The sequence below is a fragment of the Streptopelia decaocto genome (assembly GCF_964273445.1).
Source record: "Streptopelia decaocto genome assembly, chromosome: 1".
Lineage (NCBI taxonomy): Eukaryota > Metazoa > Chordata > Aves > Columbiformes > Columbidae > Streptopelia > Streptopelia decaocto.
Genome location: NC_138663.1, coordinates 193,270,263 through 193,294,971, shown reverse-complemented (window position 1 = coordinate 193,294,971; position 24,709 = coordinate 193,270,263). Strand labels below are relative to the sequence as shown.

Sequence of the window (24,709 nt, the reverse complement as noted above, 5' to 3'; positions counted from 1 at the left end):
TTCTAATGTATGGTATGTGATAGTTTGGAATCAAGACTGAAAGTAGCTTAGAAATGACCTTAGAAGTTTGGGAGACCTGATTACAAAGGTGCACTGGCAAGTATGCTGTAAGTGAGTTTGCTAAGTTTGCAGTGTGCGCAGCATACAGTTGAAGGCTGGGGAAGTCTAGAATTAGCTTCAATGAAAAACAGTGTCAGTTTGGCTAGAAGAAGCTTTTTTTCTTTCAAATTAATTTTATTGATGGTTGATTGTCTGGTTTAATAAATGGGTGAATTTTTGTGGGCATGAACTGTTCAGGTGCTTTGCAACTTTAAAGTAATGATGGAATTAACTTTTTAAAAAATTTTAAATTATAAAACTCCTAGGCAAGTTTGTAGTAGAGTTTTAAGCTTTTTGGTTATGAGAAAACAACGTTCTCTCCTCTCCTCATCCGATGCAGAGATTAATACTGGAAGTGGTGGACTTATATGCAAATAAAAATAATTTCTTGCCTTTTACTGTAAATATAATTTTTTTTATATGAAACTTTAAGTATAGCTTTTATGTGAAGTTGCAAAACAGTTTAAATTTGCTGTGTTATTTTTTTTAGTGTAGATAACAGCTGTGGAAAAAACAATCTTAATGATGCATTAACATCACTTAGTTCTAGAACAATATAATGGGAAAAAAATAAACCCAATCTAAAGAAAAAGCAAATTTTTACACAGGAAAGACATTGTTATTGCAGTATGTACAGTAGTTGCGAAAATACTATTAAACTTTTTAATGTGACTAAAAACTGTACACCCATAAAACCAGTTTGAAATGTAAGCGTTAAAAGCAAAAATAAATCTTATGTGTTCCTGTTTAAATACACATATGTATTTATACACAAGCATACTAGAACGTTGGTTTTTGTCTTTCAGAGATATAACAACAATGAAAGGTACCATTGTTGCCCAAGTTGATTCAAGTGAGTCTTTCCAGGAATTTTGCAGCACATCATGTTTATCCTTCTATGAAGATAAACAGAATCCCTCAAAAGGAGTTTTGAATAAATCAAGATGCACTATCTGTGGTAAACTAACTGAGGTCTGGTTGACTGTTTTTTCTCTTTCTCAGTAATAATATTAATAACATATTCTGAAGTGAAACAACTGAAAATGAGGAAATTTAAAATAGGATTCAGTATTTTCATATGCTCTGAGATATTAAGACGTTCAGGCATAATATTAATGAAGAGCAACTGAAGGAATAAAGAATTCATATGCATTCATCTCTTTGGAAATTTGAAGTGCTTTTTGTGCTATCTTGTAGCTACTGTCAACACCTTTATTAAGCATAGGATCATGTATTTATAACCCAGATCTCCCATGTAGAACAATTGCTGTTTAAAAAGGTCAAGATTTACTGTATTAATTATTTTTATTGTATATGTTGAAAGATTATGCAAATTTTTTAGAGATATGTACAATACACGTGATTTTAAATTCTCATTTATGTATTAATTTTAATCTTGATGGCATTACTGAGCCCTCCAAAGTTCAGGGTACTACTTTACACAGCATATGTGCCTGGCCAGTCTTCATATGCCGTGCTGTTAGCCTGCAAACTGAGTATTTTATAAAATTGTATAAATTGACCTTCTGCTGTAATATGCAATTATTACATCCTTCCCTGTGAGCTTTGCTTCTAGGCTACAAGAACAAATGGGTCCAAGATTTTTTTCTAGAACTTCAAAGAAAGCAGAAATACCAATTTCTGTTTCTGTATTTCACAGTCATTTAGAGCATCTCTGTTCTTGGATAGTGAGCTAGTAAAATCGGGTTTTAGCTCTAATGCTTGAATTTAAGACTTGTAGCTTGTCTAGTAGTTTCATGAAACTTTGTGCTAGTGTGGTAATGCTTTATTTTTTATTTTTATTTTTTAGATTCGTCATGAAGTTAGCTTTAAAAATATGACTCATAAGCTGTGCAGTGACCATTGCTTCAATAAATACAGGATGGCAAATGGTTTGATAATGAATTGCTGCGAGCATTGTGGGGAGTATTTGCCCAGTAAAGGAGCTGGAAACAATATTCTCACTATCGATGGTCAGCAGAAAAGATTCTGCTGTCAGAACTGCGTTGGTGAATACAAGCAGGTAATTACTACTTTACCTATAAATTAAAATTAAACATTAATACTCAAATTTACCTTGTTATTCATAACATAGCTTTACTTTTCATTAGAAGTCTTAAGTAACAACTACTTCTAAAAATAAAATTAATGCCAGGGAGGGCAAGCCAACCAGAATGGACCTTTTAGTACTGGCTTTTTTTGATGTTGCTGTAATAGCAATACATATTTGTTACTAATGAAAATATCATTGTAGTTGCATTTCTAGTTAATAATTGTTTCTTTCTAATGGGTGTATCGCTTGTGTCACTTAGGAGTATATTAGTAGCAAGCCTGATGCACAAGCTTACTGGTCCTTAAGTGATGTTTTAGATACAAAAACTCGCTTGTATGCAGTCGAAACATTCAAAAATGTGCAGAGCGCACATATTGGACATTGCTGTGAGAATGTTCTAACTGAACACACATTGGCCCTGTACCTGTGCCATGTCTAATCTTGTTCACTGTACAGCATAGCATTTCAAAATTTATTGTTACTTTCATCCTGCCACATGTTAAATTTTATGCTTTCATTTTCTTTATTTGATTTGTTTTTTATTTATTCTTGAGGCCAATAAGATAGTAAAAATTGTTGTCGTTAAAAAAATTCCATATCAAGAAATCTGATGGTGATATCTTTTGCATATTACAGAGCCAGCTTATCTCTGAACCATTGCTAATGCTGGCTGGAAGGTTTAAATATTAATCACTGTATTTATCATATAATAAGATAGCTCTGAAATATTAAATATTTAGGGGGAGGGTATGCAATCTGGGCATTTGTTTTGTTCTTGTTTGGTACATTCTGCTCTAAGTAGGGATAGTGTTATGAAATATGAAAGTACTATTTCACTAGCAAGAAACTTCTTAATCTGATTTTGAAGTTCACACTTGAATATGTGAGTGGTCCCAGTGCTGCACATTGCTTTGGGTTCTTCCTTCATCTCTTTCCACTTTTAAGAAAGCAATGATCCAAAAGAAAAGGGAAGGCAGTGCTGAATGTTTTTAAGTTATTTAATGTTGCTTCATATATGTCTGTATTTTCTCTTGGGACATTCAGTTTTTATGCTTTTGGGGATGACTATTCTTGGTGTACATGCAATGTGCAAACAGCAAATCTGGAAACATGCATATGTAAACAGCGTAACTGAAAACATAACATAAGCATTATTCTTTTGTCACAGCTATACCAAAAGGGACAGGATAGGTTTCCGAGATACTAAAAACATAGGCATGCCCAGAAGCCATGGAAAGACTTGAAGAAACGTTGAATACTGTCTCTCGACGAAACAAAAAGGCATGAGATTAACTTTGAACTTGAGAAATTCCCACACAGCCAGTAAAACATGCACTGCACATGGAATTATGAAATGAACATGGAATTTTGAGAGGCTGAATGATAATCTGTACTTAACTCTCGTTACAGACTGTACTGTTTGTTCAGATATTGTTGTATTTTGTGTTTAGATATGTATTTGAGAAGGTTATGGTTAGCAAGTGGTATGTTCTGGTTTGGTTTGGGAGGAGGAGTGCTTTGCAGTACTAGGAATCTTCACAAGCAGTGTCAGGTATTGTCCATTATTGTGAGGATCCTTAAGAGAACCTGACAGTGGCCTTTATTCAAGCAAGTTTTTAATTATTTTGTGGAAATATTTGGTACTGGGAAACTGTAATAGGCTGTGAGAAGCTTAACTCTAGTGCTTATGTGCATCTGGTTTGGAGTGGTGATTAAGTGTAATTCTTAACTGATAGGTTTCAAATGTTCCTGGAGTGTGGGGGTTTGGGGTATTTTTGATATTAAGAGAAACTCAAGCTATAAAATTAGGAGGATTTTAGTGTATGTTGTTGTAGGTGTCAGAGTTGCTCAGGACACAATTTGAGAATGTTTAGTTGTCTAGCAGGATTATTTTGGTTTGAATTTCCATTTGCATTAAGCTTTTTTTTTTTTAACTGAATGTATTCAAGGTATTCTGCTTTTATAAAAGGAATTTAGACTTTGGAAAATGTTACTGACAGCTCAATGGGCCACAACTGGTAAATTGTAGGTTGCTGTGTTCAGTTATAACAATGTTTTCTTGGAATTTTTTAATTAGGTCTGGTGAAGGAGAGAATGTGTGAGAGTTGCTGTTACATACTCAAACTCAATGGAATCCATAATACAGGAAAAATTGATGTGTCATTTGATTACAGCATTGTGTTGTACAACTGATTGTCGTGTGTCACACAACAGTTTTAGCAAATGTTTTCTTACAAACAGTTGTAAAATACACAGGTCTTACTGGTATGAGCTTTGTATTAAGCAGTTTATATTGTTAATGTCATACATCTATCCATATGCTATACGTTTGTAGTAGGAATAAATGAAAAGTGATGCTTATTACTTGTACCTATCTATATACTTCATCCCTATTTTTTGAATAAATATAACACTGATTTGAACAGTAAATTTTCAGCAACTTATGATGGATGTTTTTTCTTCCTGGAATGGAAAAAAAAAAGTGGGTAATAAAAATCACTGTGACTCTCAGAATGGCCACCAAATGCAGATAAACTATCAGCTACAAAGGGCTTCTTTCCTCTGCTTTAGGCTGTTGATGAGCGTAAGAAACAGGGTTGTTCCTGGGATGGGGAGTAGGATTATTCTGAAGTGCTTAAGTCACCTTTCAAGGTGATGGTTGCACTTGGCTTTTCTACATACCAGTTTCAGAACCTTCTTTAAAACTCAATCTTGAATATTGTATCCTGTGTTTTGCTTTTCTGGGAGGTGATGGCTGTTCTTTCTTACTTAAAACTGAAGTAATTGCAGACCTTAGGTTTCTTTCATATCAAAAAAAGCCATGAAAAATAAATAGATTAATAAATGGTGTAAGAATTTTTAAAAATTAAATAGACATAACCTAACTAACCCTCACTGTGGTTACATGCAAGAGCATGTTAATTTGCTGACGGCGCAAGAGCTCTGCGTGAAGACAGCTCAGTGCAAGTCAAGCTTTCTTAAAAAAGATAACAATAAAATGCTTCCTCCAAAAATGAAATCATTGTGATAATTTGTATAAAATGTCAAAACAAAACCAGTACTGGAAGTGGATGTTTTTAAACCCAAAGAAGACTACTACTTTTAGATTGCAAATTTCTTCACCTGTTGCACTGAGGTTCAAACTCTTCACATGTCAAGGGGCGAGAGGGGCTGAAAGAATGACACTAAACAAAACAAAAAGCAATGCTAGAAGAGAATAAGATCACATCTGACAAGGAGGTGGCTAAATTGTCTATGTAACTGTGCAAACGGCAAAATATTTAAGTAGGCATTTCATATAATTAAAACGGGAGTGTAATAATTTTAGAAATTACTTTAGTGATTCATCTAAAAATTAGTAACTGCAAGAAATTGAAACGGACCCCAAATGTGCCTGCAATGAAGACCTATTAACCAAAAGTGTGTACATATGTTGTTTCAATGTTTGTTTCTGATAATGTGTATTTTTTATCTCTACAAAATTAGTTGGCTTTGAGGCAGTTGCAATGCTGTTTGTGTTCTGGTTTGCTGGGTTTGGGTGCAGGCTTAACAACGTTGTTCTAAGGAATAAGTGAATTCTGTGACTTGACTTGTGCAATCAGCCATACCTTTTAATTTCCAGCTGTTCAACTAAGATAAAGCTGAGTCTGTGTCTCCTTTTAAAAATACAGCCTTTAACTTCTTTGCTTACTGGCCTGATCAGTCCACAGTGCTCCTGATTCTGCCATGGAAGTGTTTAATGTTTTACTAGTTTAAAATATTTCATTACTTTTTTGTTTCCTTAACTAAAATTTTTCTTGTTAGAATATGACCTGGGATTCACTTACTTTGGGTGCTTCTTAAAAGTGATGGTCTTTGTGTACTATCAGAAAGGGGGAAGGAACTGTAGCTATTTCTTACAGGCTTCTTAATAGCTCTGGAATGAAGTGAGTACCAGGTGATTGCAAGCCAAATTAAGTATTTTCCTAGCTGGAGAGGATGCTTACAGTCTTTTCATCTAGTGAAAATTTTCCTTCTGTATTGAATAAAAGTGCTTTTGATCGATTTCTTTGATTAGGTGAAGACTTACTACTGATGGTGCTTCAAGACTAACCAGGCTGTGCCATCTGTTTAAGATGTTCACTTACAAGTAACAGCAAAGCCCAGCCTAGGCAGCTGCACTTCTTGTTTTGAATTCTGTTCCTTGCCAAACAACCGCTTGTGTGAAGCTCTCTTAAAACTCACCTCTGCTTTATCTGCGTGCAGGGCTTTAGGAGCCTTCACTGTATACAATAATATGCATATCAAGTTCTTCAGCTTATGATTCATTGCTTATGTAGAGTTTGTATTTAATCCTACAAAATGTAGTGTTATTCATTATTTTAAATCTCACTGAATGCTATGCGAGAATGTCCTGACACATAGTACTTCAGTGGAAGCATTTGGGCTTTTCCACTTTTTCTTCTCCCATGCCATGTCTGTTATTTATCAGCGCTTCATTGCTGTTAAGGCAGGTCTGTCCTTTTTATTTTGATAGTATAATTGACTACAAAATCTGCTGCTTCCTGCCATTGTTACTGCTTTGTAAACGCTTGTTTCCAAGTGTCTGTTTCAAGAGTAAATACTGTTGGCAAAACCAGTAGTTGTGAGAGTTGAATGGCGCCTTTACACTGAGATATTAAAAATACTGACTTTTCAGTTGTGTGGGTTTGTTTTGTTTTGTGTGTGTGGTTGTGTTTTTTTTTCCTTTGGTGTTTGTTGGTTTGATTGTGTGGTTGGTTTGTTTGTTTGGTTGGGTTTTTTTGTTTGGTTGGGGTTTTTTTGTTTTTGTGGGGTTGGTTGGTTTGGTTTGTTTTCCCTAAAGAGAAGTTCTGTGGTTTCAGCCCGTTCAAACTGTGGTTTAATAGTGGAGTCTCTTCCTCATATACTAAACTACTTTGTCTCACTTCAGGTGGTACTTAGTTTGATATTAAGTAATCTGTGATAATACTGGCGTCTGATATTATGTACACTTTTACAAGTGGAGGTAGCTAGGTGCTTTTTACCCCGTCAGAAATCTTTATCAGCAAATAAATAATTAATTCTGCTTGCTTTCTGCTTACTGGTGTGGGTTTGTTTGGGGGCGGGTGGGAGGGCTCTCGGTATTTTTGCATCTAGTTTCTTGCATCTCTGATGCAACTAAAGTCCTCCTAGAAACTATCCAGATCTTCTACCTTTTATTTACTCCTGTTTTCTGGAACCATTTGCCATTTCTGGTTCAGAGGTCTGTCTTCAACTGTAGAACTTGCTGTTTTTCTATAAAACCTATATAATCAGATTCCTTAGGCATGTGAATATCATTCATCATATTTGTTCCGGGTGTTATTTTGTCAGTATTTTAGAAGATAAAGTGAGATAGGTACATCACAGATGTTAAAACAGCTTTGTAGTTCTGAATAAAATACTTATGGCAGTCAAAATGGTGAGGTGTGATCTGTGTGGCAGCACAGGAGATTCTTCGGACAAGGAAGCAAAGAGGTGAAATGACCAAGTACTAGAGTTGGGATGGATCTAACCACACCTGTGCACTGCTGTGCCTGGACTATTTGGATAGGGTTAAGGGGAACAGGGAGAAAAGGCAAAACAGAAACAGCTGAAACATTCAGTTAATGTAACTCGCTTTTTGAGGCAGGGGAAGAAAGCGTTCTCAGCTCTTCTTGAAGACGTGAAGTATCTTGAGAGTGGGAACAGAACTGGCAAAAAGGGAACACTGGAAGTTGGAGTTGCCAAGGAAAAGTTATTGGACAAGTTACTGATTTGGCTTTTTGCAGAGACCAGCTGATGGAAAATAAACACAAATCACTTGGTGTTCAAGGGCCACAAAAGCAATTACTTCAGCTTTTACTCTTTAAGACTTGGTCCAATGCTTTTGAGGTGTTACTAATCTTAATGTCATCTCTTGGAGCAGGGAAGAGTTTACATTTGTTCTTGGAGGAGAGATTATTCAAAAGACTAAATAGATAGTACAGTGTCATCTTTCTTTACTGTTACAGATTCTTCTGACATCTGGTTCTTTTCTTAGACATGTATGTTGCATCTGGACCATCCTTCTATAAAATACATCTGAAGTAGTTTAGTTGCTGTTTTCTTGATTACCTTACTAGCAGATCTGTGTTATAAAATTCCATGTTCAGCTTCTCTGGGAAGCCTGTTCTAGTAACTCAGCACCCTCATCTCTGCTTTTCTACTTACAGAAAATTCATATTTTCTTTTTCCTTTACCTTTCTATTTGAATGCAGGTTGACTGTGTTTCTGTCCCAGAATATTATTTTCTGGAGGTTTTCCCAGTATTTATCTTATTTTTAATCTGAAATTATTAGTCTGTGAATCTACCAGAGAGGCTTGCCTGGATTGAGAAGCATGCACTGATCTGTTTTACCATGGACCGTATGAATTTAACTGCAAAGCATTTTCTTCAACTGGAGACAAATCTTGGGCTGGTACCCAACATTATAGCAATCAGCTGGTGTTCTCAGTTGACTGGTCCTTGCATGGGAGAAGTAGCAAGAATACTCTCTTACCCTGCTGGCATGTTCTTCATCCTGCGCTCTGTTCTTCTGAAGGCATGTAAAGCAGCTCATACTGCTTTTTTTAGTCAATAAAAGTCCGTAGCACAGATGCCTAGATGGAAGGCACTAATAGCTTTATTGAAATACATAGCCAGACAGTTGAAAAACAGAGAGTTTAATTAGTTTCAGTTACAAACAGAAGTGATTTCCACCTGTCCTCCACCATCCTTCTGGGACTGCACGTGGAGCACTGTGTCCTGTTTTGGATTCCACAGGATGAAAGGTGTTGATGTGCTGATGCCCGTTCAGTGGAGATCTGCCAAGATGGTTAGAGGACTGGAGGACATGACGGAGGAGGGCAGGCTTGGGAGACCACAGCTTGTTCAACCTTGAGAAGGCTAAAAGGGGATCAGTTGTCTCATGGGAAGATGCAAAGAGAACAAAGTTGTACGCTAAGAAGTGCATGGTGGAAGGATGAGAGGCAATGGACAACTTGAAAACAAGAGGAAACTTTATTTGCATCGAAGGAAAAGTAGTCTCCTCCAGACAGGTTTTGGAACACTCATCCTTGGAGATGCTCAGATTTGAATGGCCAAGGTCCTGAGCAACCAGCTCTGGACCTGCTTTGAGCAGGAGGTTGTACTTGACCTCTGGAGGCCCCCTCCAAGCTACACGATTCCGTGATCTTTTTTAAAATAAGGTCAGGAAGTTTTGGGTTTGTGTGGTGTGACGCAGCTTTACGTTTTGCTTATGTTCTTTTTCTAAACAACTGCATTTCCTTTAGGATGGTTAAAATATTCAATTAAATAGAAAAATGTAGTAAGAACATGAGAACAGCTGTTGTGGTTTGGGTCAGGGATAGAGGCTGCTGCAGTGTAGGTAAGTGGGTGTGCACGGAAGAGTAAGAACAGGGCAAGTACTTGGGATATTTTCCCCTGAGCATTCACTTAGCTTCTGACAGTCTAGAGGTCAGGGGATCTCTTGAACTTCATGCAATGTTCCTGTATGCTATTTTTAGCCAATCTCTTTAATTAGTTCCTGTACAGTCTCCTTGTGAATGCATATCAGCAGTTTTTCCATCCATGACACCATTTGGTAAAAAGTTTTGCTGACCTGCTGTTTGCTAGGTGAACAACTGCCTCCTGTTGTTTGTTTTGAAATTACTTCTGTTGATATTCATGGGATTTCCCATAGTTCTTAATACTAGAAAAGACAATGAATGGTTGACCCATAGTGCCCCACGCTATATCATTGTTGGTTCAGTCATTATCCTCTTAAGTTATCTTGTTTTGGGGCCAAAAATCCTTACCTCGTAAGAATGCACTTTGACACTATGTTTTACCATAGTTCCCTTTAGTTTTAGTGAATCTTCTGTCTCCTTATTGCAGCTAGAAGGGTACTTCTAGGGAAAGGATTCCCAAGTATTGCTTTTGCTACAGAATGAAATTAGTACTGCAGATTCTTAGAGATTAATGGTAACGTTGTGATAAATGTGAGAGTAGAGATGTAAGTTACCTGAGAACCTCGAAAAGACAGAGTTTCATCTGGAAATATGACACTTAAGCAGAAGAGAAAATTCTTGGTTTGCTGCATTATGACTATCTAAAAATATACGGGACAGTACAGTATGAGTGTCTCTGTCGTCAGTGGAAGAAGCCTTGGAGTTAGACTGCTTGAGGTACCTGTATATAATGCTGATTGAATGCTTTCAGGGATGCCTTAATCTTTTTTTATAATAGTGTTGTACTCCTTGTTTTTTGAATATTTTTAATATTGGGACTTAGAAGTATTGGAAGTGCTGGGAAGAGTAATAAAAATGCAGGAAAAAGTTCAGCTTGAAGGAGATTATGGTTATGAGATTTTGGGAGCAAAAATTTTCAAGAGGTTTTGGGCCTCTTAATATTTTTCTTCATCGGTGTCCCATCCCCACTTGCGTAACAACATGTTTAAACTTCTAATAATGCAGAAATGCTCAAACACTCTTAGCTGCTGTGACAAGAATAAAATGAGAGTCTTGCTATTATGCTTTTAATAAATATTTTTGTTGCTTTTAAGTCTGAAAGATCTAGGGTGAAATAGTAAACAACTCCAGTATTATAGTGATGTTTGAAATTCAGAAATGATGGACGTTCTGCTGCGCTGTACTTTCTGTGCATGATCCTTTCTTGACATCAGTTAAATAATGAGATATTTGAGATGTTGGTTAGCAAAAGCTGTTTCTACTTTCAAGGGATTGTTGTTGAAATATGTAGTCTGACACAGTGATTATTGTCTGATGACACTCTGATCAGCTTACTGTAAATTCATTTATTACAACCTGTATTTTCATCTTCCCGTCTCTTGAAGTCATCATGGCTTCAGTTTGATTTTTATTTCAGACCTAGGACTTGTGAAAGTTTCACTTACTGTGCATCGTTTTCTGATTATATTTGTGAATGCTCTTTCTTAAGCTGTTTGTTGTCACCATATTTGCATCAGTGCTTCTAGATTTACATTTTGGTTTATTCTTCAGGTATCAAGGCTATTTGTGCATGCAGATTTTTTTATGCTTGTTATCCACTAAGCTTGTTCCAAGAAATCCTTTGTAAATTGTGACCTCATGTATTTTCACTGGTGGTATAACTTGAAGTGTTCCGGATGCCCTGGTTTTGTCTGGTAGCTTGTCAGAGGAGATGAATGTATAGTGGCAGAATAGCTCTAACTCATAGAACAGTATGATTGCTGCATTTTGGTCTTGGTACTTACTGCAAATGTTGTGAATATTGTGACTGAATAAAAGGATTATTAGGTGCTGTGTAACATTTTTAAAGGCAAACAAAAAAAAATGAAATAAGATGGGAAGGAATGATCCTGGACTTGTATAAAATACTTTAAGTAGGAGCTTGATATCTGGCACATTCTACTTTTTGGAGGAAGTCCACAGCAAAGGTTTCATCGAAGCAGCACGTGGAACTTGTGAAGTTGTGTGGTATGTTGAAATTTTAGTGCTCTCTGCAAGGCACGACACCCAGTTTGTGGCAGACACATGTATTCGTGTGTTTTTATGTACATGTTTGTAATATAGGGAAGATGGTACATGTTATAAAACTGTAAGTTTTATCTCTGGCTGTCTGCAAGACTGAGTTTAGCTAGTTCTCAAATGCAGGTGTTTGAAGATAGGAAAAGGAAAGATATCCACTGACGCCTCTGTTCCTCTGAACAAAGGGAAGCACCTATGAAATGTGCTTTGCCTTTCCATCCCCTTCAGCCCTTATGAAGGGGGAAAGAGGGAGAGGTAGTGCCAAAATCATTCCTCAGCAGAACGGAAGAAATCTTAAGTGCTGAAGTGTCAATAGGGTGTTTTCTAATTCTCGATAGAGAGCCTGTCTGATGGGAGACTCATTGCTGTTCAGATGAGGAATTCTTTATGATACCTGTCAAAACCATGACACTGTTTCTGTGGGCAGGGAGGGTGTCTAGACATTTTTTTCCTGAAGCTTGCTTGACGTGTTTGCCCAGCACTGAAGCATGTAGTACATGTAGCAGATCAGAACTATTGATTTTGTGTGTTGACTGTGTCATTGGTATTTCTGCTTGGTGTGACTTTTTATAGAACATTTGTTCCCTGCTGTGGAAAACTGTTGATTGACTGACTGCTGTGTTGAGAGATGTCAAAATTGGGTCTGTTATCAGGTTGGAATCACAGTTCCTCATTGGATTCAATGCGGAGCACAGGAGCTCTGCAGTGTTTCCCCTGCTTGGAGGACTGGAACTCAAGAGTTGAAAAGTTAGAGGTTCTCCCAACAGTGCTGTTACAAGAAACTACTGTGCCTAACTCATACTTGAAAATATTAAGGATGTTCTCATTTGGAGAGTAGAAATGTTTTCAAAGTTTAGCACCATTATTTATCATTAATTTTTGCTGTGCCAGACTCCTGTTTCTTTTCTTAAAACTGTTGTCCCATCAACTAGGAGAGGGGAACACAGTTGTCTCAAACTCCCCAGCTGAGCTCAACTTGCTGTATACTCTTAGCACAGTTTGCAGATGGTGGGGTTTGGGATGTTGGGGTTTTTTTGATTGGTTGGTGGTTTTTTTTTGAAGGATATGTGTTTGGTTTCTGTCTTCACACGGAAGTTTAGTTTTAGCCAGCTTAGCCCGCCAGGAGTAAGAGACCCAACCATAGTGCTGAATGCTCTTGAGAGGGTGATCATGAGAGTTAGTATAGGAAGGTTCTGATGGGTGAGCAAATTGCAGAAGTAAACAAATAAGTTTTCCTCTGTGTTTGTTGTGCCATAATTTAAAACCAAAAGCCAAACATAATTTTAACTAATGCATTGTTTTGCTTTGTTTTATGTTTTAGAAATATGGCAAATTAACATCTTGTACTGGCTGCAGAGCTCAGTGCAAGTTTTTTGACATGACTCAGTGCATAGGACCTAATGGATATATGGAGCCATACTGCTCAACTGCATGCATGAACACACACAAATCAAAATATGCAAAATCACAAAGTAAGTGAAAAGGATGATGGATCTTCATCACTGATGAGAGTAGACTTTTTGTAAAAAGGTTTGAATACTGGGGGTGGGCTGTTTAGTTTTACTTACGCAGATGTAACTTCATAGGTTTTTGAACTTATTAAAAACAAAAAAGAGTAAGATCATCTTATATTCAGCACTAGTAAATGGACCCATGAGAGGTCGTTTTCTCCACTGGCCTTTTGCTTGATGTCAGAAACAATTTTCAGCTGTCTTAAGGCTTCCAGGGGAAAAATGTTGAGACATAATGTGCTCTGATGTGTCACAGAATGGCAGTGCAATTTTCATGCATATGAATTCATATTCTTTTGTATGTGATCCAACCCCACCCCATTTTATCTTCTCAAGCAACAATTGGAGAAGGATAGAGTTAGTTATAGTTTATGTGGATATTCTCTAGGTGAAATTTTTTATCTCTGTGAAAGGAACTAGTAAATAGCTCAGAAATGTGTGTTCTTCAGTGCGCAAAGCAGGCATAGATCTCAACTCAGTGAACTCAAAAATGCTCTAATGAATTTCATAGGAGCAGGTGCTATTTCATATTTAATGCAGGTCTTTAATGGAAGAACTCAGCAAAACATTTGCAGTTTCTTTTATGTGACTTGTAGAAGATGACTGGCCAACAGACAAACTTAGCTTTTTACATTTAAATGGTGGGAAGAGCTGACCTGTAATCCAGTATTTTTTTTTGAGCTACTATTTTGTGATTATTTTGTTTGTAAACTACGTTTTTCTTTTAGGTATGGGAATTATTTGCCACTTTTGTAAACGAAACTCTTTACCTCAGTATCAAGCCACAATGCCTGATGGAAAACTGTACAACTTTTGCAGTTCCAGTTGTGTAGCTAAATTTCAGGTTAGCTGTTGTGTTAAATCTTTTCCTCCCTAAATATTTGTGTACCTGTGTTTGTGTTAAGTATTTGCATATTAAACTAACTTGCTTGTATATACATGTTTATGAGTTATAATTAACACAGCAGATGCTTCTGGCTCAACAATTTATTTTATCTAAGGACTGTTTCATAATGCTAATACTGGCTGCTATCTTAAAATGTTGGATAATAATAACACATTTCTCTGTGATACCAGTATCACTGCTCATCTTATTTTACCAGTCCAGCCTCTTCATGGAGGTGAGACTGGTTATTTTGCATTGAAGATCAATAATTTTCGTCTCTTCTATACTAAGTACAGTAACAAAATTCTCATGTGTAATATTGTACTAACAATGGTTTGTCATGGGGTGAGTGTCAAAGGTTAGAGCCTAAGCTATTGGAGCATTTAAGGATGAAACTACCTGTTTTAATTATGTCAAAAAAATGGAGTGTTGCAAGACTAATGATAGGCAACTGGAAGAAGCTGCTATGCTTGTTGAAAATGTCATATTTTTAGTATGACTTAAGGTTAAAGCATATGTAAAATGTTGTAGTGATTAATGTCTACATGATCAAAGCACATTTTTAAAGACAATGTTTCAAATCTCATATGTAGAAACTGTTTTCCCAGATGTGTGCTGTAGATTGATAATTGCCTCCTCGTGTTGTTGAACAATTACACCCACATATGGTTTTCCCATTTGTCATTAAACTTCGGTTTGCTCTCCAGTTGATAGAAAACAGCAATCTCCTAATTTCTTCCTTAATATATCCTGGATAGGACCTCCATCATAGAGATCTGTTCTGTGCTTCCATCCTAACCTATTTAATAAAAGTCTGTCAGTGGAACTGATTAACAAAATAGATGCAGATTGTTAGTATCTAATGACAAATCTGTAATACTTCTTGCAAACTCGTTTGGCATCTGTTTTATTCTACATGGCTTTACAACTGATTGGAGCCACAAGAGCTCTCAGAACAAAACCTTTCTGCTATTTGAGTGAGAAAAAGCTAGTGAATGACAAACACAGCCTGGGCCTTCTTGGATTTAGAGATAAGTCAACATTAAGCAATGTTACTGAGTGTAACTGCCAGATGAGTTGATGCTGGCTGTGGGTTTCTGATCCGGGACCTTGCTGTTGGTTCTATTGCAGTTTCAGTGCTACACGTAGATCTGTTGTAGTGGAGTTCAAATAGAGCAGCCATACAGTCTGTGAGTTCTCAGTAGAGACCAAAGAACGAGATGGTGGTTGCTCTCTTACCCTTAGTTTGCTCAAACATCTCTGTCGGTTTCTAACTTTTGATTGTTTACGTATATCCACTGTCCAGAATAATAAAATATATCCACGGTTAGATAAGAGTTGATTGTATGAGAACAGCTTTTTTTGTTCTGTTCGTTTAGTAGTTAGATGGAAAGGATGGTGTACCACAAAGGGAGTGTTGGACTGTGAGTGTTGCCTTGAGGCTTTTTTATACTTAAGTGACACATAGGGGATTGAACCTAAATTCAGAAAATGCTTTAATCCGTGCAGTCAATTGCAATGCTTACTGCAATGATCTTATGAAAAATGGCTGGATTGCTATGGTGCTCCATATTTTTCGCTATTTTTTTACTAACGTAGAAAATTCTTGGTTTAATTTTCTGGCATTATATTAGTACCTTTTTCTTACTGTGCCTGTTCTTCCTGTACATTTTCCTTTGTTGGGGTCACCCTTCTCAGAAGAGAATAACTGCTGTTTCAGATCTGTGTCTCCCTTCTGCAAAAATTTTAGTCCTTTTGGTATGGGTTTGGAATATTTAAATTCCAAATTTGTTTACTGCGCTTTAGAGTGATTTGTCATTTTGTCTTATGAATAATCTTTTGGGTTTAGCTGACTGTTGTTTTAATGCATTAAAATATTTGAAACATTGAGCTGAGCTGCTTGTTGTGAAACTTGTGTCCATATCTATATTCTCTTTTATGTGGACAGCTTGCAAGAGCATTCATCCTTGTATGAAAGAGTGGAAGAGGGAAAATAACCTACTGGATATGATTTTTGTTTGGTAGTTGTTGATAGAATAGTGTGACTTAGCTTGTCTTCTTTGGTGCTTTGTCTTGCAAGATGTTATTGCAGAGTTAAGTACAGAACTGTTCCAAAGTTGTATGGTTTTAGGACAGTTTTGTTATCACTGCCTTTATGGGGTCAGTTGAAGATGCTGCTTTGAACTTGTCTCTTAAGGAAAAAGAAGCTCCTTTTGTATTTGTTGTGGACATGGAGGCTGTAGTACAAGTGTCTTCCTGAAGTTAGTAACTGTACAAGTGTCTTATAAGCTATCTTGCAAATATATGTAAAGTTTTCAGAAAATTTGTGCTAAAGCTTTGGTGGGTTGTTTGTTTGTGTTCTTTCTCCAATTTATGGATGTATGTGGAGATCTGTAGGACCAGTATGCGTAAGAATTCTGAGTACAATGTTTTCTGGCAGGTTACTCACTCTGGTTATTCACTGGTGGTGTGTTCTCTTTCACCATCATTATGGTGTCTGTAAGTGTTCTTCGTTACATACCTGCATACGTATATTCAAAAAACAGAGTATGTTGCAGCGGGAAGTGTGGAGGAAGTTTGGCATGCTTGTCACAAAAATACTTTTCCAAGTTTGATCATAATAATTGAGGGTTCCATGCTGAGGCTGGAAGGTTTGTGTGTGCGTGAGTGTAAAGGGAGTATTTGGTTCCTTCCCCATTTAATTTTGCTTGTGGAACAGTCCTAGCGGATGACCATATGTAAAAGATTCCTTGTATGTATTTGCTTTTCTTTTTCATGTTTAAGAACAACTTGATTCTTTCAAAGTTATTTTTTTCTCAACTATGAAAAAACCAGCCACGGTCTGGCTGCACACTAGCCCTTCCACATATAGATTTATATACAGATATGTTGCCACGATTTGATTTTGTGTTGAGCTGTCGCTAATGCTGAGCTGGCAGGGCCAGCCAGAAGCTGTGTGACCACGCTGCTTGTCTCAGAAAAGTGTTAGGCTGTGTCTGCCTAAGTAATTCATTAGGAACCTGGTGGCTTCGAGCAGTTTGAGGTGGTTGTATTGAAGCCTGAAAAGGACTTCACAATGATTTTTCAATCTGCTTGACATTTCCCATGCTCTTGTTGTTCCGGACAGGCTCAAGAAAAGTCACGTTAAATGTAACTATTTTTTTGACTGAATTTAAAATACTCAGAAGGACACACATACAAATATATTATTTCAAAGGTGTCTTTGATAAAGCACAACATCGATAAAACCTTGTTGGTTGGGGTTACCTGTGAAAGATTTTAATGAATTTATGATATTTTCCTGCATTATTCTTTGTGTGTAATAATGCTCCAAAGTAATTCCCAAGGATATTCTCTGTTCTTAGTATGTTGTAAGTGAGAGGCAAAGCAAGATGATGAAAATACTATGTGCATGTCATCTTGACTAATTAAAACACGGAAGCAGTCCTTCATTGTAAGCAGGATAATAGACATTTTAAGGAGGTGTACAAAATAATGTTTTGCTTAACTGTTGGTTTTACAGCCATCTTCTGCTTGGTTTAGAGTTTTCAGTAATATGAATTCAGTTCTTCATGGATTTCTGTGAGGAAGTACTTAGTTGGCCTTAGGAGCTTATGATAATAAACCATTGTTTTTGTTTTAGAAGCAGTAATACCTAATAAATCTACAGTTAGATGTAAATATTCTGCGAAACAAGTTATGATTTTGGACAGTCTCAAACTCTGTTTTCTCACATCTCTGTCTTCTGTTATTGTTCAGTTACCAGCCCCCTAGACTATGTAGGCACTGAATTTCTATCAGAGCAAACAATTGGGAAAAGAAAGAAATGAAGCTAATGATGCCATACATCAGAAAACAATAAAAACATGTTTTACTTTTACCTTGAAACCCTCACAATAGGGTGCTTTGGTCCCATATTTAAAGGTAATTACAGACATCAAAATTACAACTGTTTTTCATTTGATGGGCACTTAATATATTTCATCTTCATTCTTCCCTCTGTTTTCAGTGTTTTTGTACAAGTTGTCACATCTGCTAGTTCTTTAACATTTCCTTCATTCCTGAACTGGAGGTGGTGGGTATACTTGCTTCTTGATTTTTGTTTTCAATCAAAACTTGTAGGATTTTCATTGTGCTTACTTGATGGCAGCACGTGTTGAGCATGATGTTTGCTTTCTGAGACCTGCAAATGCAGGAATGCACAGATTGGACCTTGATTTCAAAATGCTTTTGTGGCTTCCATGTTTTTAGGAGTCTTCAGCTACCTATTTAGAGCAGCCGAAGTCTAGCAAACCTCTCTCAACCACAGGGATGTTTGCTGGATATAGTGAGAAAAATTTGACAATATACCGTATGTGGGCATCAGACTGTGTTCAAGTCTTTATAGGGCCATGGACCATTTGGATAAAGGTGACATCTTTTCTGCTGTATATGGCATTTTGTTCTGAGGTCCTGCCCGTAACTGGGAAATGTGCATGACTACTTAATGTGTGCCACCTCCTGATGTGGAATCAGTGCATCTGCATTAAAAGATACTGATACTAGCTGGCACTCAGCAGTACCAGTCCACTTATGTGAGGGTTTATATCAGTAATCAGTCTCATTACAATTACTTCTTTTTTTTTTTTAGTGTAGGTGAACCTTTAGTAACAGGAGAGTCTGAAACAAAGTATCCTGTAACAGAAATGTTTTACATTTTCACTGTTATGAAGTGGAGAGGTAGTAAGAAATCTGTCAGAAGAGAACTTGTCACCTTTAAATATGTTTCCACATTGTTTGCAACAAGACAAAGGTTTGTTGAGAAGCTGGACATAAGGATTAGTCCTGAATTCTTCAAGTGTGTGTAATCACTACTGATTCAGATTTTGTCTTGAATATCGCATGTGTAATACACTAATCATTGTTGCTTGATCTAGGGAGTGTGCGAAAGACTGTTCTGTAGGTGTGTAAGACCTACTGGAAGACTACAGATACTGTATAATTGGGTTCTCTATTTGCTGATTGCCTCAGAAGTACATTAAGTGAATTACTCAGTTACAGAATTAAATTCTTATACCTACACACGCAATCTGTAGTATTTTGCTCAGTCTGAAAACCCTTAATTGTTCAGGGGCTGGATGTTTGAATTATTGCACCTTCCTGCTGTAGTGACTAAGGCCAGCTAGGGCTAGTAGCTAGTTTTCTTCTAGTCTGAGTAGATGCAAGGTTTCTCACTGAAGGTCTTTTTACTTTGTATTTTCAAGTGGTATGCTTGGGTATGGTGTCGATAATCTGCCTTATTTTCAAATATTTGTTTGTGAAACATGTTTGTCTGAAAATACATGTTTTGTGATTAACAAGTGTTCCGTTTTGGGAGACTTTTTTTTGGCGTTTATAATTACCCTTAAATAACAGGCATTAGAAAGGTAAGATAAAAGAAATGACTTAGCAATGATGTAAAGTAATTACGGTGGAAGCAATGGTAAAGATTTGAGACTGGAAAACCTAAGATGATAAGGGAGAAGGAATTAAGGGAAAAGACTAACCTGCTGTGCTTTTGTCAGAAATCCTCCTGAGCTTATAAATAAACTCCCACATTCTCAAACACGATAAGCTTAATTGAAAAAACACCACATTTTGAAAGTAACTTTCTTTTTTAGTGATGTGTATGTATATATTTATGTTTTTCAGACTCTCAGTGTGCAATCTTCAACAAATGGTCAGTTTGTCTCTCCCAGTGATATTCAATTGAAATGTAATTATTGCAAAAGTTCTTTTTGTTCAAAGCCAGAAATACTGGAATGGGAGGTAAGGGATTTTTTGGTGGTGTTTTCAGAATTACGAAGTGTTTAAAAGTTTAAACCTGTAGCTTCAGTTTTTCTAGATAGCTATTTTATAAGGTCTTGAAGCTTAAAATAAACAAGTTAATAAAATCTACTTGGTTCTGTAGAATATCGTTTAACTTTGTTATGGATAAAAGCAGAAGTCTTTGTTCATAAATAACAAATAAAAAGGAATTTGAAGAAAAATGTAATTTCTCAGATCATCTTGAGTTATTGTATGACTGCAGATATGGTAGACCATTGTTATGCTTCTCTATGAACTGAGAGAAGATCGATTAGCATGTTTTCTGTTTAGCATTTTCATATGAAAAGGACTATTTGTAGCATTTGCTGTTAGTTTGAGAGTTATTAAGTTTCAGCATTAGATGTCATACCCTGATTGTGTTTGCACTTCCATTTACTTTGCGTGTTAAAGTTGTTGTAATAGCAAACTGTTATTTAAATTTGCGATCTCCAGATCTTAAGATTCTATCCATTAAATCTATTTATGATGCTTTGCAACTTTGCATTTAGAACAAAGTGTATCAGTTCTGCAGCAGAGCATGTTCTGATGATTATAAGAAACTGCACTGCATAGTTACATACTGTGAATACTGTCAAGAGGAGAAAACGCTACATGAGACAGTGAATTTCTCTGGCATCAAAAGACCATTTTGTAGTGAAGGTATGTATGTATTTGGGTTTTTTTTCTAAAGTATTTATCATTGTACTTTTACTGCAGTTGACTTACCACATTAACATTTAATGTTAAAATTTAAGGTAACAACTTATTTTTTTGTACTTGAGGCTGAAATAGAAGTTTCATTGTTATTATTAATGAAATGCACGTACCTGTTGTTATTAGTGCATGTACCTCTTAATTTATCTGAGCTGCTTTTTTGGTCTTTTATTGAGTTTTTCACCACTTAATCCAGGATAAGAAGGAGTAGCCAACACTCTTCAGTCTGTGTATATAAGTACATACACATACATGTATGTATGCACATGCATATATACATATGCACCAAAAAAAACTTTAAATGTATGCAGCAGAGCCTATACCAGCACCAGCTGCACTGAGGAATGCCAAGCTTTCTCTTCAATTAGTATTTTTAAAACTTAATACAACAGTGGAAATTCTTTCTACATTGGCTTAGAATGGTTATTCAAGCAACAGCTCTGATGATGCCTGTTGATGTTGGTTGCTATCATTGTCATTTTCCTGACTAATGATTTGGATTTTCAAAAAGAAAACAAACTAAGGAGGAGGTATATGGGCATATTTTTCTTGGAAGTTGCATTAAAATATTATTTCAATAGAAACAGCAAAATACAGCGTTAATAAGAACCTATCCTTTCTACTTCTGGAGAGCTGTTTTTTCATACTGCTATTAATATTTAATCCTGATTGTAGAAGTTTAACTACAAGCTTGGATGACCTGTCTCTGAAGGATATAGTAAATTTTTTTTTTCTTCAGTTATAATAAAACACTTTCACTATCATTTGATAAACCTTGCTGAAGATTCTCTGCTTCCAAGCAGGCTAAACAGCAGATGTGCCAGTTCACTTGTAGCAGAGTTGTGTTAACCTGGGGGGTGGGGTGCGGGGCTGGAAGCAGTTTTCCCTCCGTGCACTTCCCTTAGAGTTCTGGACTCTGCAGACTTTTGTGTCTGATGAATGGACTGTGGTGGCTTAAGTTTCTTTGCCATCATTACTTTCTTCTTCTGTTCTGGAAGGCAGAGTGATAGCTAGAGAGGAAAAAGGACAAGGCAAGACCCAGTTTTACAGTGTGTCATTGCAGTGCTCAATAACATCTAGTTAGAAGTTTTTTCTTAGAACAAACAATTCCACAGAATATATTTGAAGACGAGCAAACTTTTTTTGGCTTGGAGATTACAGTATATGCTGGTATTACTGTGAATACTTAGAACTCCCTCCTTTTAAAGTCTGTTGGCTGTCACAAATCAGTAAGATTTATAATGTGTACTATGTCATATTTCTACTACTGTAGGTATATTTCTGTATGAGAAGGCCTGAAATAAGTGAGGACTTGTATATCCACTTGGAAAACTTGAGGAAAGAAAGAAAGAAATAAAAGCATGCTCTCCTGCATGAATACAGTTACTAAATGGGGGGAATCCATTGCTGGATATCTTAGTGCGGGTCCTGAGTTTTGCGTGTGTTGGACTGCCAGCTTGAGAGCAAAGATGATCTTTATGAGGATGAATATGCCAAACATTATCATTAAAACAGAGCTTATTGGCTTACTGAGAGGATCTGAACCACTGGGTAACAGAGAGAAGGTAGCCAAAAGCACCATTAAGTAGAATGTAACTTGAATAAATATGGCACACATCTGCTACCTGTAGCTTAGGTCTGCTTCCTGATACATGTGAAAAAAGCTTATCTGTGTTACCTGATGAAAAGAAACTTCAAATCTGAACAGAAGCCCTGTAGAAACAACCCAGGCCGTGTATTTTAAAGGAAAACAGACTGTTTTCATTGATTGCTGTGGAAATAGTGGAATCCAAGAGTTAACAGTGTTTAGATGTGATGTGGGGAGAAAAGGGCCAGGTCTTCAGACAAAGTGAAGGTCAACAAATAGAAGTTCCATCATCAGCAGTGATGGATTTCTCTCTTCCCCCTTCTCCAGGGACCCAAACACCACCAGTTTTTTCTTGATGTCATAGCCTTTTTCCAGAAATACTTCCGACTGTTTGTAAAATAGAAGAACTAGTAGATGAACGAAATAAACTTGTTGAATCTGGAGGCCATGCTGGTTTTGGTATTGCAAAGTGTTCAAGAAACCTCACCAACATAGATTATTTTGTTGAGCATGCAATTATTCTTCACCAGAAGACAATGTATTACGATTTGAGAAAAAATTACCTAAGGTGCTCAGTCACAACAGTTATTGGCGTTTTTGGAAGAAATTGAAGGGAACATAGTGGAAAATCTGAGGCGTGTATTTGTAAGAGAAGGCTCCTAGATAAAAAGTCCAACAAGTGTTGAAATTTCTGCGGAAGTGTTTATTTGTTCATATTCAAGGAAGCTGTTGGGAAAGTGTATATAAGATAAACCAAAAATACCCCTTGACTGCTTGTGCCTGCCTAGCTGGAGTAGTGAAGATGTCATAATTCCTCTGCTCATATTCTTCATACCTGAGGCTTTCTTACACATGCACATACATACGTATTTACACACAAACCCTGGCAGCCACATTAAGGTCTCTGGGATCAGTATTTCTGGGCAGTTTCATTCCAACTCTGTTTATTTATGTTTCTCTTGATATATTTAAAAATGTGCAGTGACCAGCTGAAACTTCCATTGCAGTAGGAGGTAATTAGAACTGACTTATCATTCATATGAAAGGTGGTTTTCTGTTCTTTCATGGAATACAGTGTGCTTTTTCTGTTTCTGTCCAAAACTCAGATGCTATGTGAAGGATGAACAACCTGAACAGGCTACTTGAAAGAGTTTAACTTGTTCCCCTGGTTTTGAGAATTGGAAATTAAACTGTCCTGGGGTTTTGCCACTAGCGTGTCTCATTCCAAAGTACCAGTATCTAAATTAAGTAAAATATATATATATATATATATACACACACACAATATATATATTGTACATGCTAAAGCAAGAAGATCAGAGCTGCTTGTGGATTTTTATATACGTGTAGTTGCATGGATGACAATTGAAGATAGGCCGTGCAAGTTTTTAATCCTGAGGAAACGTTCAAGTTACTGATTTTGGGTTGGTGGGATATTGTGTTTTTTTCTTTGTTTTTTATTTGTTTGTTTGTTTGTTGGTTGGGTTTTTTTGTGTTTTGATGGTTTTGTTTTGGTTTGTGTTTTTAGCCTTTATATATATATATATGTGTGTATATATATATACACACACACACGTATATATATACGTGTGTGTATATATATATATATCACTTCTGAGGGTATAGAAGAACAAATCAGTCTTTGACAGCCCAGCAATGAAACTATTTTATGATGAGTATCACCATAACTCTTTTACTTGTCGACTTCTTTTGCATTTAATTCATCTTTTTAATACAACTAAGTGTTATGATTTAAATAAGACAAGCTTTGTAAGAATTTTAAAATGTAAATTCTAATAACACTGATTCATGTCCAGTAGTCTACTTCTTGGAAGGAGGAGGTCAGTAAGTTGTTAAGTACCTCAGTTATCTGATGCTTGAGTGTTCCTTTCAAATGGATAATACAGATAAAGGACAGCTTTGACATCAGCATCTCTGCTGTCATCTTGATAGTATGCTAATGAGTGTCTGGGGAATCTGCAATTAAACTGAATGTAAACAGTTGTGACGTTTCATCTAAGTAGAGATAAGCCCTTTTGCAATATTGTAGAACAAACAAGTGGAAAAAGAAAATCAGGAAATTAAGTGGTTTTGGAACAGAGTATGTCTAGGAAAGACAATAGAATAATTTAGGTTGGAAAAAGACATTTAAGACCATCAAGTCCAACCATTATCCTAGCACTGACAAGTATACTACTAAACCATGTCTGTAAGAACCTCATCTATACATCTTTTAATCACCTCCAGGAATGGTGACTCAACCACTTCCCTGGGCAGCCTGTTCCAATGCCTGACAATCCTTTCTGTGAAAAATTTTTCCTAATATCCAAGTTAAACCTCCCCTGGCACAACTCGAGGCCATTTCCTCTTGTCCTATCACTTGCTACTTGTGAGAAGAGACCAACACCCTCCACACTACAACCTCCTTCCAGGTAGCTGTAGACAGCAATAAGCTCACCCCTCAGCCTCCTTTTCTCCAGGCTGAA

General features: G+C 36.6%; 1 protein-coding gene across 9 annotated transcripts in view; it reads left to right on the top strand.

Moving 5' to 3' along the window:
• ZMYM2 (zinc finger MYM-type containing 2) overlaps positions 1 to 24,709 on the top strand; it is an 88,962-nt gene that overhangs the window by 30,238 nt on the left and 34,015 nt on the right. For 8 of the 9 annotated variants that reach the window (XM_082044266.1, XM_082044262.1, XM_082044267.1 and 5 more), the window contains 6 exons: positions 906 to 1,071; positions 1,910 to 2,122; positions 13,020 to 13,170; positions 13,938 to 14,053; positions 19,766 to 19,882; positions 20,431 to 20,581. In XM_082044266.1, the coding sequence (XP_081900392.1) occupies positions 906 to 1,071; positions 1,910 to 2,122; positions 13,020 to 13,170; positions 13,938 to 14,053; positions 19,766 to 19,882; positions 20,431 to 20,581 (914 nt within the window). The remainder of the gene's footprint in view (positions 1 to 905; positions 1,072 to 1,909; positions 2,123 to 13,019; positions 13,171 to 13,937; positions 14,054 to 19,765; positions 19,883 to 20,430; positions 20,582 to 24,709) is intronic. The other variant, XM_082044268.1, reaches the window with a different exon arrangement.